Genomic DNA, 13,737 nt, shown 5'->3' on the forward strand with positions numbered 1-13,737 from the left:
AGAATTAGTTCAGTTATCTTTCTTTTATATGTCTTTGTAACATCAAATATTTGTTTCTGTTCGTTACATATCCTGTTCTTTCCTTCTTCTCCAGATGTGAAACCATCAACGACATTTCCAAACCCATAATTACTCTTTTCTGCAAGGGGATGGAGGGTCGTTATGTCAGTGTGGTTATTCCTGGACGCTCAGAGTATCTCACCCTGTGTGAAGTGGAAATCTATGGGGTTACACCAAGCACAAATATAGCAAGATTGGGAGAAGCCAAACAAAGCTCCAATCACATCGGTTTTCCATATGCTATTACTGCTGATCAAGCTATTGATGGCAACAAAAACGGTATATGTTATTCACATTTGGTAAACCTCTATTCTAAACATGAGCGCCCATTTACAATCCTTCCACTCCTAATCTCCACACGGCCTCTTTCTGCATATAAAAAGAATCCAGCAGAGATGGAATTCCATCATTAAAAGGGTTTCCCGGGCTGTGGACAAAATAATTGAAGTCCTTTACCAATGAAGCTACTACATCAGCCCCAGCTCAGTGTGTATTTTGTGTGTGTGCCTGTCTTCTGTTGGAATAGTTACCAGTCTAAAATAACCTGTTTTCGTTTTAGCGCCAAATTTAGCAAGATTGGGAGAAGCCAGTCAAAGCTCCAATTACATCCCATTTGCTACTGCTGACAAAGCTATTGATGGCAACAAGAACGGTGTATTCTCTACACAAACCTGCACCCACACGAACAATGAGAAAGATCCCTGGTGGAGACTGGACCTGAAGCAGAGCTATACGATAGATACAATTGTTATAGCGAACAGGCAGGACTGCTGCCCTGAGCGTCTGAAAGGGGCTGAGGTCCGTGTCGGAAACTCTGCAGACAACAACAACCCTGTGTGAGTACCAGCATGCTCCTTCCTTTGTCCTACTTTCTATTCATCCCAAGAGCAGTACAAAGGACTCGGGGCCATCCCCAAAGGTTGGAGGAAAGGAGATTTCACCAGCAACAAATGAAAGGGTTCTTTACAGTAAGGGCAGTTATAGTGTGGAATTCATTACCCATGGAGACTGTGATGGCGGATACAATAGATTTGTTCAAAAAAAGTTGGACATCTTATTAGAAAGGAAAGGTATACAGGGATATACCAAATAAGTAAACACGGGGAGGATGTTGATCCAGTGAGTAATCTGATTGCCAAAATTTGGAGTCAGGAAGGGATTTTTTTTCTCCTTATGAAATATCATTAGATGATGTCACTGGGGTTTTTTGTTTGCCTCCCTCTGGATCAATATACTGTAAATACAGATATTGGATAAAGTATCTGTCGTGTAAATCTAGCATAGGTTGAACTTGATGGACAAAAAGTATGTATTTTTTCAAACTCATCTACTATGTAACTATATATTGGCTCCATGAAGATAAAGATTTATTTGTAATAGAAATATTAATACAGGTTATCTCCTTTGCCACCAGCTACACACAGTGATCACAGCACAGACAGAGATAACCCTTCCATGTACAGAAATCGACTAATTACTGTTCTAGCTAAAGAATCAAACTGTGCACAGTTTGTTATAGAAAATGCCACATATCCCGCAGGCTGCAGTACTAATATGCATACAGACAGGCTGCAGTAATAATATGCATACAGACAGGCTGCAGTAATAATATGCATACAGACAGGCGTAATAATATGCATACAGACAGGCAGTAATAATATGCATTCAGACAGGCGGTAATAATATCCATACAGACAGGCGGTAATAATATGCATACAGACAGGCGGTAATAATATGCATACAGACAGGTGGTAATAATATGCATACAGACAGGCGGTAATAATATGCACACAGACAGGCGGTAATAATATGCATACAGACAGGCTGCAGTAATAATATGCATACAGACAGGCGGTAGTAATATGCATACAGACAGGCAGTAATAATATGCATACAGACAGGCGGTAATAATATGCATACAGACAGGCAGTAATAATATGCATACAGACAGGCGGTAATAATATGCATACAGAGAGGCAGTAATAATATGCATACAGACAGGCAGTAATAATATGCATACAGACAGGCGGTAGTAATATGCATACAGACAGGCAGTAATAATATGCATACAGACAGGCGGTAATAATATGCATACAGACAGGCAGTAATAATATGCATACAGACAGGCGGTAATAATATGCATACAGACAGGCTGTAATAATATGCATACAGACAGGCGGTAATAATATGCATACAGACAGGCAGTAATAATATGCATACAGACAGGCAGTAATAATATGTATACAGACAGGTGGTAATAATATGCATACAGACGGGCTGCAGTAATAATATTCATACAGACAGGCGGTAATAATATGCATACAGACAGGCGGTAATAATATGCATACAGAGAGGCAGTAATAATATGCATACAGACAGGCAGTAATAATATGCATACAGACAGGTGGTAATAATATGCATACAGACAGGCTGCAGTAATAATATGCATACAGACAGGCGGTAATAATATGCATACAGACAGGCGGTAATAATATGCATACAGACAGGCAGTAATAATATGCATACAGACAGGCGGTAATAATATGCATACAGACAGGCAGTAATAATATGCATACAGACAGGCGGTAATAATATGCATACAGACAGGCAGTAATAATATGCATACAGACAGGCAGTAATAATATGCATACAGACAGGCAGTAATAATATGCATACAGACAGGCAGTAATAATATGTATACAGACAGGTGGTAATAATATGCATACAGACGGGCTGCAGTAATAATATGCATACAGACAGGCGGTAATAATATGCATACAGAGAGGCAGTAATAATATGCATACAGACAGGAGGTAATAATATGCATACAGACAGGCGGTAATAATATGCATACAGACAGGCGGTAATAATATGCATACAGACAGGCGGTAATAATATGCATACAGACAGGCGGTAATAATATGCATACAGAGAGGCAGTAATAATATGCATACAGACGGGCAGTAATAATATGCATACAGACAGGTGGTAATAATATGCATACAGACAGGTGGTAAATTTCGATAGGAAATGGGCAACATCGGGTAACATAGAGTATGTTATCGGGTGCGCTAGAGGACAGCTGGAAAGGAATATCAAAAGAATGGTCACTCTTGATATAATTATGATTTTGCAGATCAACATTTAGCACCTCACTGCAGCCTTTCCCAAGGATTTATCTGCAGCACCTACAGTATTCTTTTGAGACTTACTGTATAGAGAAGATCTTAAAGGCTAAAAAGAAATAGAGAAGGAGAAATGACTAATATGATAAGACATATACACATAGCAAAGAAAAAACCTGAATGCATATATACATACATATATACATACATACATACAGTTCTGTACATACATATATTTCTAGAATTAGTTCAGTTATCTTTCTTTTATATGTCTTTGTAACATCAAATATTTGTTTCTGTTCGTTACATATCCTGTTCTTTCCTTCTTCTCCAGATGTGAAACCATCAACGACATTTCCAAACCCATAATTACTCTTTTCTGCAAGGGGATGGAGGGTCGTTATGTCAGTGTGGTTATTCCTGGACGCTCAGAGTATCTCACCCTGTGTGAAGTGGAAATCTATGGGGTTACACCAAGCACAAATATAGCAAGATTGGGAGAAGCCAAACAAAGCTCCAATCACATCGGTTTTCCATATTCTATTACTGCTGATCAAGCTATTGATGGCAACAAAAAAGGTATATGTTATTCACATTTGGTAAACCTCTATTCTAAACATGAGCGCCCATTTACAATCCTTCCACTCCTAATCTCGACACGGCCTCTTTCTGCATATAAAAAGAATCCAGCAGAGATGGAATTCCATCATTAAAAGGGTTTCCCGGGCTGTGGACAAAATAATTGAAGTCCTTTACCAATGAAGCTACTACATCAGTCCCAGCTCAGTGTGTATTTTGTGTGTGTATTTTGTGTGTGTGCCTGTCTTCTGTTGGAATAGTTACCAGTCTAAAATAACCTGTTTTCGTTTTAGCGCCAAATTTAGCAAGATTGGGAGAAGCCAGTCAAAGCTCCAATTACATCACATTTGCTACTGCTGACAAAGCTATTGATGGCAACAAGAACGGTGTATTCTCTACACAAACCTGCACCCACACGAACAATGAGAAAGATCCCTGGTGGAGACTGGACCTGAAGCAGAGCTATAAGATAGATACAATTGTTATAACGAACAGGCAGGACTGCTGCCCTGAGCGTCTGAAAGGGGCCGAGGTCCGTGTCGGAAACTCTGCAGACAACAAGAACCCTGTGTGAGTACCAGCATGCTCCTTCCTTTGTCCTACTTTCTATTCATCCCAAGAGCAGTACAAAGGACACAGGTTCATCCCTAAAGGTTGGAGGAAAGGAGATTTCACCAGCAACAAATGAAAGGGTTCTTTACAGTAAGGGCAGTTACAGTGTGGAAATCATTACCCATGGAGACAGTGATGGCGGATACAATAGATTTGTTCAAAAAAAATTAGACATCTTTTTAGAAAGGAAATGTATACAGGGATATACCAAATAAGTAAACACGGGAAGGATGTTGATCCAGTGAGTAATCTGATTGCCAAAATTTGGAGTCAGTAAGGGATTTTTTTTTCCCCTTATGAAATATCATTAGATGATGTCACTGGGGGTTTTTGTTTGCCTCCCTCTGGATCAATATACTGTAAATACAGATATTGGATAAAGTATCTGTCGTGTAAATCTAGCATAGGTTGAACTTGATGGACAAAAAGTATGTCTTTTTTCAAACTCATCTACTATGTAACTATATACTGGCTCCATGAAGATAAAGATTTATTGGTAATAGAAATATTAATACAGGTTATCTCCTTTGCCACCAGCTACACACAGTGATCACAGCGCCATTACACAGACAGAGATAACCCTTCCATGTACAGAAATCGACTAATTACTGTTCAAGCAAAAGAATAACTGTGCAGAGTTTGTTATAGAAAATGCCACATATCCCACAGGCTGCAGTACTAATATGCATACAGACAGGCTGCAGTAATAATATGCATACAGACAGGCTGCAGTAATAATATGCATACAGACAGGCGGTAATAATATGCATACAGACAGGCAGTAATAATATGCATACAGACAGGCGGTAATAATATGCATACAGACAGGCGGTAATAATATGCATACAGACAGGCGGTAATAATATGCATACAGACAGGCTGCAGTAATAATATGCATACAGACAGGCTGCAGTAATAATATGCATACAGACAGGCTGCAGTAATAATATGCATACAGACAGACGGTAATAATATGCATACAGACAGGCGGTAATAATATGCATACAGACAGGCGGTAATAATATGCACACAGACAGGCGGTAATAATATGCACACAGAGAGGCGGTAATAATATGCACACAGACAGGCGGTAATAATATGCATACAGACAGGCAGTAATAATATGCATACAGACAGGTGGTAATAATATGCATACAGACAGGTGGTAATAATATGCATACAGACAGGAGGTAATAATATGCACACAGACAGGCGGTAATAATATGCATACAGATGGGCAGTAATAATATGCATACAGACAGGCGGTAATAATATGCATACAGACAGGCGGTAATAATATGTATACAGACAGGCAGTAATAATATGCATACAGACAGGCAGTAATAATATGCATACAGACAGGCAGTAATAATATGCATACAGACAGGCGGTAATAATATGCATACAGACAGGCAGTAATAATATGCATACAGACAGGTGGTAATAATATGCATACAGACAGGCGGTAATAATATGAAAACAGGGGAGCGTCAGTACCTGAAAAAATATATTAAAAAAAATACCATAGTGTATACTGCCTACACACATAATACATTAAATGGTAGGGCTCCAAGGAGCAACAGAGTGCTGGATCAAGGATTATGGTCCATAAACAGCATATAGTTAGGGAGAACGATATCCCAGAAGAGAGACAACAGAGCCAAGGTTAAAAAGCCAAAATAAAATTTATCCGCAAATGGTAAAATTTAAGGCTTACAAGATACCAGGTAAAACAGGCGTGGGTAACAGGTTAGAGTTGGAACGCCGAGTCGCGACCTCGTGGACCTCCTGCACGTCTGTCTTCTCCCCCGGTATCTGTCCTGTGCTGCAGACTGGATGCCGATACGTCACTTCCGGTTTGACGGAACACTTGGCGCCACCGGAGCATCAGCTGGAGACTGTCTCCCTCAGGATGTCACGTTGAGGGCTACGCTCTACGCGTTTCGCACGCGTTTAGTGACGTGCGATGTATCCTCACTATATACCCAATAACACAGGCTGAAGATCTCTGTGCAGCAGGGGGTGGACAATGTGAGTGGGGACACAGGAAAATGGACTTAGAGGCTGCAGAGCCTATTCCTCAGGGTGAGCAACATCGGGAAACATAGAGTATGTTATCGGGTACGCTAGGGGACAGCTGGAAAGGAATATCAAAAGAATGGTCACTCTTGATATAATTACGATTTTGCAGATCAACATTTAGCACTTCACTGCAGACTCTCCCAAGGATTTATCTGCAGCACCTACAGTATTCTTTTGAGACTTACTGTATAGAGAAGATCTTAAAGGCTAAAAAGAAATAGAGAAGGAGAAATGACTAATATGATAAGACATATAAACATAGCAAAGAAAAAACCTGAATGCATATATACATACATGCATACAGTTCTGTACATACATATGTAACGGTATTTCTGGCCCGGCCTGACCCACCCAATCTCACATTGGCCCCTGTGATCTAACCGGCCCCCATTACAGTGTGGTAGTGTCTGGTGGTGCACCTGTTGGCAACAGGACTCCTGAGTCTCCCGCATGATGGTGTTTGGGGAGGACCCGTCCAGACAGGCAGCTGAGGTAGTGTGCTGAGTCCTACCTAGTTCCAGTGCAGCGCCTCCACCTCATCAGGGTCCCTTCGGTCACTTGGGGATGGTCCTGGCGAGGAACTCCTCCGTGGTGCTCCTCTCTGTACATTCACACACATGTACACGAGAGGGTTTGTGATTGAGAACATCTTTATTGCCTGAGTGGGCTAGCTGCCCCTCGCAGTAGATATCTAGCCACTCATGATCAGTCAGTGCCTCCCTTTAAAAGGTGTATCTCTCCTTAGATAGGGATTCCCTATCCCCGCAGGGATCACTGCCCTGTGCCAGGTCCCTGGACACAGTCGCCTCTTCAGTGACTATAACATAACCAGAACTTTCCAGTAACTGAGGCTAGGACGAGAACTTGAACTAGAACTCTCGCAGGACTAACTCTTAGACACAGTGCTGTGCCTTGTGTACACTCTGGAAGCTGACACACCTCTGACATCACTAACCATGGAGTCAGAGCATGTGACCACTCCCATCCATACACAGGGCACCCCACCAGGGTGTGAGGGCAAACCTCCATAATTACTGCTGGCATGCCCACAACTTACCAGGCCTTACTGTCAGCAGGAGAGATGACTGTAGCCATTTTACATGACCGCTACACATATATTTCTAGAATTAGTTCAGTTATCTTTCTTTTATATGTCTTTGTAACATCAAATATTTGTTTCTGTTCGTTACATATCCTGTTCTTTCCTTCTTCTCCAGATGTGAAACCATCAACGACATTTCCAAACCCATAATTACTCTTTTCTGCAAGGGGATGGAGGGTCGTTATGTCAGTGTGGTTATTCCTGGACGCTCAGAGTATCTCACCCTGTGTGAAGTGGAAATCTATGGGGTTACACCAAGCACAAATATAGCAAGATTGGGAGAAGCCAAACAAAGCTCCAATCACATCGGTTTTCCATATGCTATTACTGCTGATCAAGCTATTGATGGCAACAAAAAAGGTATATGTTATTCACATTTGGTAAACCTCTATTCTAAACATGAGCGCCCATTTACAATCCTTCCACTCCTAATCTCGACACGGCCTCTTTCTGCATATAAAAAGAATTCCGCAGAGATGGAATTCCATCATTAAAAGGGTTTCCCGGGCTGTGGACAAAATAATTGAAGTCCTTTACCAATGAAGCTACTACATCAGTCCCAGCTCAGTGTGTATTTTGTGTGTGTGCCTGTCTTCTGTTGGAATAGTTACCAGTCTAAAATAACCTGTTTTCGTTTTAGCGCCAAATTTAGCAAGATTGGGAGAAGCCAGTCAAAGCTCCAATTACATCCCATTTGCTACTGCTGACAAAGCTATTGATGGCAACAAGAACGGTTTATTCTCTACACAAACCTGCACCCACACGAACAATGAGAAAGATCCCTGGTGGAAGCTGGACATGAAGCAGAGCAATAAGATAGATACAATTGTTATAGCGAACAGGCAGGACTGCTGCCCTGAGCGTCTGAAAGGGGCCGAAGTCCGTGTCGGAAACTCTGCAGACAACAAGAACCCTGTGTGAGTACCAGCATGTTCCTTCCTTTGTCCTACTTTCTATTCATCCCAAGAGCAGTACAAAGGACACAGGTTCATCCCTAAAGGTTGGAGGAAAGGAGATTTCACCAGCAACAAATGAAAGGGTTCTTTACAGTAAGGGCAGTTACAATGTGGAATTCATTACCCATGGAGACTGTGATGGCGGATACAATAGATTTGTTCAAAAAAAAGTTGGACATCTTATTAGAAAGGAAAGGTATACAGGGATATACCAAATAAGTAAACATGGGAAGGATGTTGATCCAGTGAGTAATCTGATTGCCAAAATTTGGAGTCAGGAAGGGATTTTTTTTCCCCTTATGAAATATCATTAGATGATGTCACTGGGGTTTTTTGTTTGCCTCCCTCTGGATCAATATACTGTAAATACAGATATTGGATAAAGTATCTGTCGTGTAAATCTAGCATAGGTTGAACTTGATGGACAAAAAGTATGTCTTTTTTCAAACTCATCTACTATGTAACTATATATTGGCTCCATGAAGATAAAGATTTATTGGTAATAGAAATATTAATACAGGTTATCTCCTTTGCCACCCGCTACACACAGTGATCACAGCGCCATTACACAGACAGAGAAAAACCTTCCATGTACAGAAATCGACTAATTACTGTTCTAGCTAAAGAATCAAACTGTGCAGAGTTTGTTATAGAAAATGCCACATATCCCGCAGGCTGCAGTACTAATATGCATACAGACAGGCTGCAGTAATAATATGCATACAGACAGGCTGCAGTAATAATATGCATACAGACAGGCGTAATAATATGCATACAGACAGGCAGTAATAATATGCATTCAGACAGGCGGTAATAATATGCATACAGACAGGCGGTAATAATATGCATACAGACAGGCGGTAATAATATGCATACAGACAGGTGGTAATAATATGCATACAGACATGCGGTAATAATATGCACACAGACAGGCTGCAGTAATAATATGCATACAGACAGGCGGTAGTAATATGCATACAGACAGGCAGTAATAATATGCATACAGACAGGCGGTAATAATATGCATACAGACAGGCGGTAATAATATGCATACAGACAGGCGGTAATAATATGCATACAGACAGGCAGTAATAATATGCATACAGACAGGCGGTAATAATATGCATACAGACAGGCAGTAATAATATGCATACAGACAGTTGGTAATAATATGCATACAGACAGGCTGCAGTAATAATATGCATACAGACAGGCGGTAATAATATGCATACAGACAGGCGGTAATAATATGCATACAGATAGGCGGTAATAATATGCATACAGACAGGCAGTAATAATATGTATACAGACAGGTGGTAATAATATGCATACAGACAGGCTGCAGTAATAATATGCATACAGACAGGTGGTAATAATATGCATACAGACAGGCTGCAGTAATAATATGCATACAGACAGGCGGTAATAATATGCATACAGACAGGCGGTAATAATATGCATACAGATAGGCGGTAATAATATGCATACAGACAGGCAGTAATAATATGTATACAGACAGGTGGTAATAATATGCATACAGACAGGCTGCAGTAATAATATGCATACAGACAGGCGGTAATAATATGCATACAGAGAGGCAGTAATAATATGCATACAGACAGGCGGTAATAATATGCATACAGACAGGCGGTAAAAATATGCATACAGACAGGCAGTAATAATATGCATACAGACAGGCGGTAATAATATGCATACAGACAGGCGGTAATAATATGCTTACAGACAGGCAGTAATAATATGCATACAGACAGGTGGTAATAATATGCATACAGACAGGCGGTAATAATATGCTTACAGACAGGCAGTAATAATATGCATAAAGACAGGTGGTAAATTTCGATAGGAAATGGGCAACATCTGGAAACATAGAGTATGTTATCGGGTGCGCTAGAACAACTGGAAAGGAATATCAAAAGAATGGTCACTCTTGATATAATTATGATTTTGCAGATCAACATTTAGCACCTCACTGCAGCCTTTCCCAAGGATTTATCTGCAGCACCTACAGTATTTTTTTGAGACTTACTGTATAGAGAAGATCTTAAAGGCTAAAAAGAAATAGAGAAGGAGAAATGACTAATATGATAAGACATATACACATAGCAAAGAAAAAACCTGAATGCATATATACATACATATATACATACATACATACAGTTCTGTACATACATATATTTCTAGAATTAGTTCAGTTATCTTTCTTTTATATGTCTTTGTAACATCAAATATTTGTTTCTGTTCGTTACATATCCTGTTCTTTCCTTCTTCTCCAGATGTGAAACCATCAACGACATTTCCAAACCCATAATTACTCTTTTCTGCAAGGGGATGGAGGGTCGTTATGTCAGTGTGGTTATTCCTGGACGCTCAGAGTATCTCACCCTGTGTGAAGTGGAAATCTATGGGGTTACACCAAGCACAAATATAGCAAGATTGGGAGAAGCCAAACAAAGCTCCAATCACATCGGTTTTCCATATGCTATTACTGCTGATCAAGCTATTGATGGCAACAAAAAAGGTATATGTTATTCACATTTGGTAAACCTCTATTCTAAACATGAGCGCCCATTTACAATCCTTCCACTCCTAATCTCGACACGGCCTCTTTCTGCATATAAAAAGAATCCAGCAGAGATGGAATTCCATCATTAAAAGGGTTTCCCGGGCTGTGGACAAAATAATTGAAGTCCTTTACCAATGAAGCTACTACATCAGCCCCAGCTCAGTGTGTATTTTGTGTGTGTGCCTGTCTTCTGTTGGAATAGTTACCAGTCTAAAATAACCTGTTTTCGTTTTAGCGCCAAATTTAGCAAGATTGGGTGAAGCCAGTCAAAGCTCCAATTACATCCCATTTGCTACTGCTGACAAAGCTATTGATGGCAACAAGAACGGTGTATTCTCTACACAAACCTGCACCCACACGAACAATGAGAAAGATCCCTGGTGGAGACTGGACCTGAAGCAGAGCTATACGATAGATACAATTGTTATAGCGAACAGGCAGGACTGCTGCCCTGAGCGTCTGAAAGGGGCTGAGGTCCGTGTCGGAAACTCTGCAGACAACAACAACCCTGTGTGAGTACCAGCATGCTCCTTCCTTTGTCCTACTTTCTATTCATCCCAAGAGCAGTACAAAGGACTCGGGGCCATCCCCAAAGGTTGGAGGAAAGGAGATTTCACCAGCAACAAATGAAAGGGTTCTTTACAGTAAGGGCAGTTACAATGTGGAATTCATTACCCATGGAGACTGTGATGGCGGATACAATAGATTTGTTCAAAAAAAGTTGGACATCTTATTAGAAAGGAAAGGTATACAGGGATATACCAAATAAGTAAACACGGGAAGGATGTTGATCCAGTGAGTAATCTGATTGCCAAAATTTGGAGTCAGGAAGGGATTTTTTTTCCCCTTATGAAATATCATTAGATGATGTCACTGGGGTTTTTTGTTTGCCTCCCTCTGGATCAATATACTGTAAATACAGATATTGGATAAAGTATCTGTCGTGTAAATCTAGCATAGGTTGAACTTGATGGACAAAAAGTATGTATTTTTTCAAACTCATCTACTATGTAACTATATATTGGCTTCATGAAGATAAAGATTTATTTGTAATAGAAATATTAATACAGGTTATCTCCTTTGCCACCAGCTACACACAGTGATCACAGCGCCATTACACAGACAGAGAAAAACCTTCCATGTACAGAAATCGACTAATTACTGTTCTAGCTAAAGAATCAAACTGTGCACAGTTTGTTATAGAAAATGCCACATATCCCGCAGGCTGCAGTACTAATATGCATACAGACAGGCTGCAGTAATAATATGCATACAGACAGGCTGCAGTAATAATATGCATACAGACAGGCGTAATAATATGCATACAGACAGGCAGTAATAATATGCATTCAGACAGGCGGTAATAATATCCATACAGACAGGCGGTAATAATATGCATACAGACAGGCGGTAATAATATGCATACAGACAGGTGGTAATAATATGCATACAGACAGGCGGTAATAATATGCACACAGACAGGCGGTAATAATATGCATACAGACAGGCTGCAGTAATAATATGCATACAGACAGGCGGTAGTAATATGCATACAGACAGGCAGTAATAATATGCATACAGACAGGCGGTAATAATATGCATACAGACAGGCAGTAATAATATGCATACAGACAGGCGGTAATAATATGCATACAGACAGGCTGTAATAATATGCATACAGACAGGCGGTAATAATATGCATACAGACAGGCAGTAATAATATGCATACAGACAGGCAGTAATAATATGTATACAGACAGGTGGTAATAATATGCATACAGACGGGCTGCAGTAATAATATTCATACAGACAGGCGGTAATAATATGCATACAGACAGGCGGTAATAATATGCATACAGAGAGGCAATAATAATATGCATACAGACAGGCAGTAATAACATGCATACAGACAGGTGGTAATAATATGCATACAGACAGGCTGCAGTAATAATATGCATACAGACAGGCGGTAATAATATGCATACAGACAGGCAATAATAATATGCATACAGACAGGCAGTAATAATATGCATACAGACAGGCGGTAATAATATGCATACAGACAGGCAGTAATAATATGCATACAGACAGGCGGTAATAATATGCATACAGACAGGCAGTAATAATATGCATACAGACAGGCAGTAATAATATGTATACAGACAGGTGGTAATAATATGCATACAGACGGGCTGCAGTAATAATATGCATACAGACAGGCGGTAATAATATGCATACAGACAGGCGGTAATAATATGCATACAGAGAGGCAGTAATAATATGCATACAGACAGGCGGTAATAATATGCATACAGAGAGGCAGTAATAATATGCATACAGACAGGCGGTAATAATATGCATACAGACAGGCAGTAATAATATGCATACAGACAGGCGGTAAAAATATGCATACAGACATGTGGTAATAATATGCATACAGACGGGCAGTAATAATATGCATACAGACAGGCAGTAATAATATGCATACAGACAGGCGGTAATAATATGCATACAGACAGGCAGTAATAATATGCATACAGACAGGCAGTAATAATATGCATACAGACAGGCGGTAATAATATGCATACAGACAGGCTGTAGTAATAATATGCATACAGACAGGCAGTAATAATATGC

At 40.1% G+C, this 13,737-nt stretch overlaps 1 protein-coding gene across 1 annotated transcript in view; it reads left to right on the plus strand.

The window, feature by feature from the left end:
* The window catches only part of LOC142488077 (uncharacterized), a 246,643-nt gene that overhangs the window by 215,846 nt on the left and 17,060 nt on the right, over nt 1–13,737 (plus strand). The window contains exons 49-56 of the mRNA XM_075588452.1: nt 95–339; nt 620–896; nt 3,520–3,662; nt 4,058–4,334; nt 7,676–7,809; nt 8,183–8,477; nt 10,811–10,960; nt 11,337–11,612. Of these exons, the coding sequence (XP_075444567.1) occupies nt 95–339; nt 620–896; nt 3,520–3,662; nt 4,058–4,334; nt 7,676–7,809; nt 8,183–8,477; nt 10,811–10,960; nt 11,337–11,612 (1,797 nt within the window). The remainder of the gene's footprint in view (nt 1–94; nt 340–619; nt 897–3,519; nt 3,663–4,057; nt 4,335–7,675; nt 7,810–8,182; nt 8,478–10,810; nt 10,961–11,336; nt 11,613–13,737) is intronic.

Source organism: Ascaphus truei, chromosome 2 (genome assembly GCF_040206685.1).
Source record: "Ascaphus truei isolate aAscTru1 chromosome 2, aAscTru1.hap1, whole genome shotgun sequence".
Taxonomy (NCBI): domain Eukaryota; kingdom Metazoa; phylum Chordata; class Amphibia; order Anura; family Ascaphidae; genus Ascaphus; species Ascaphus truei.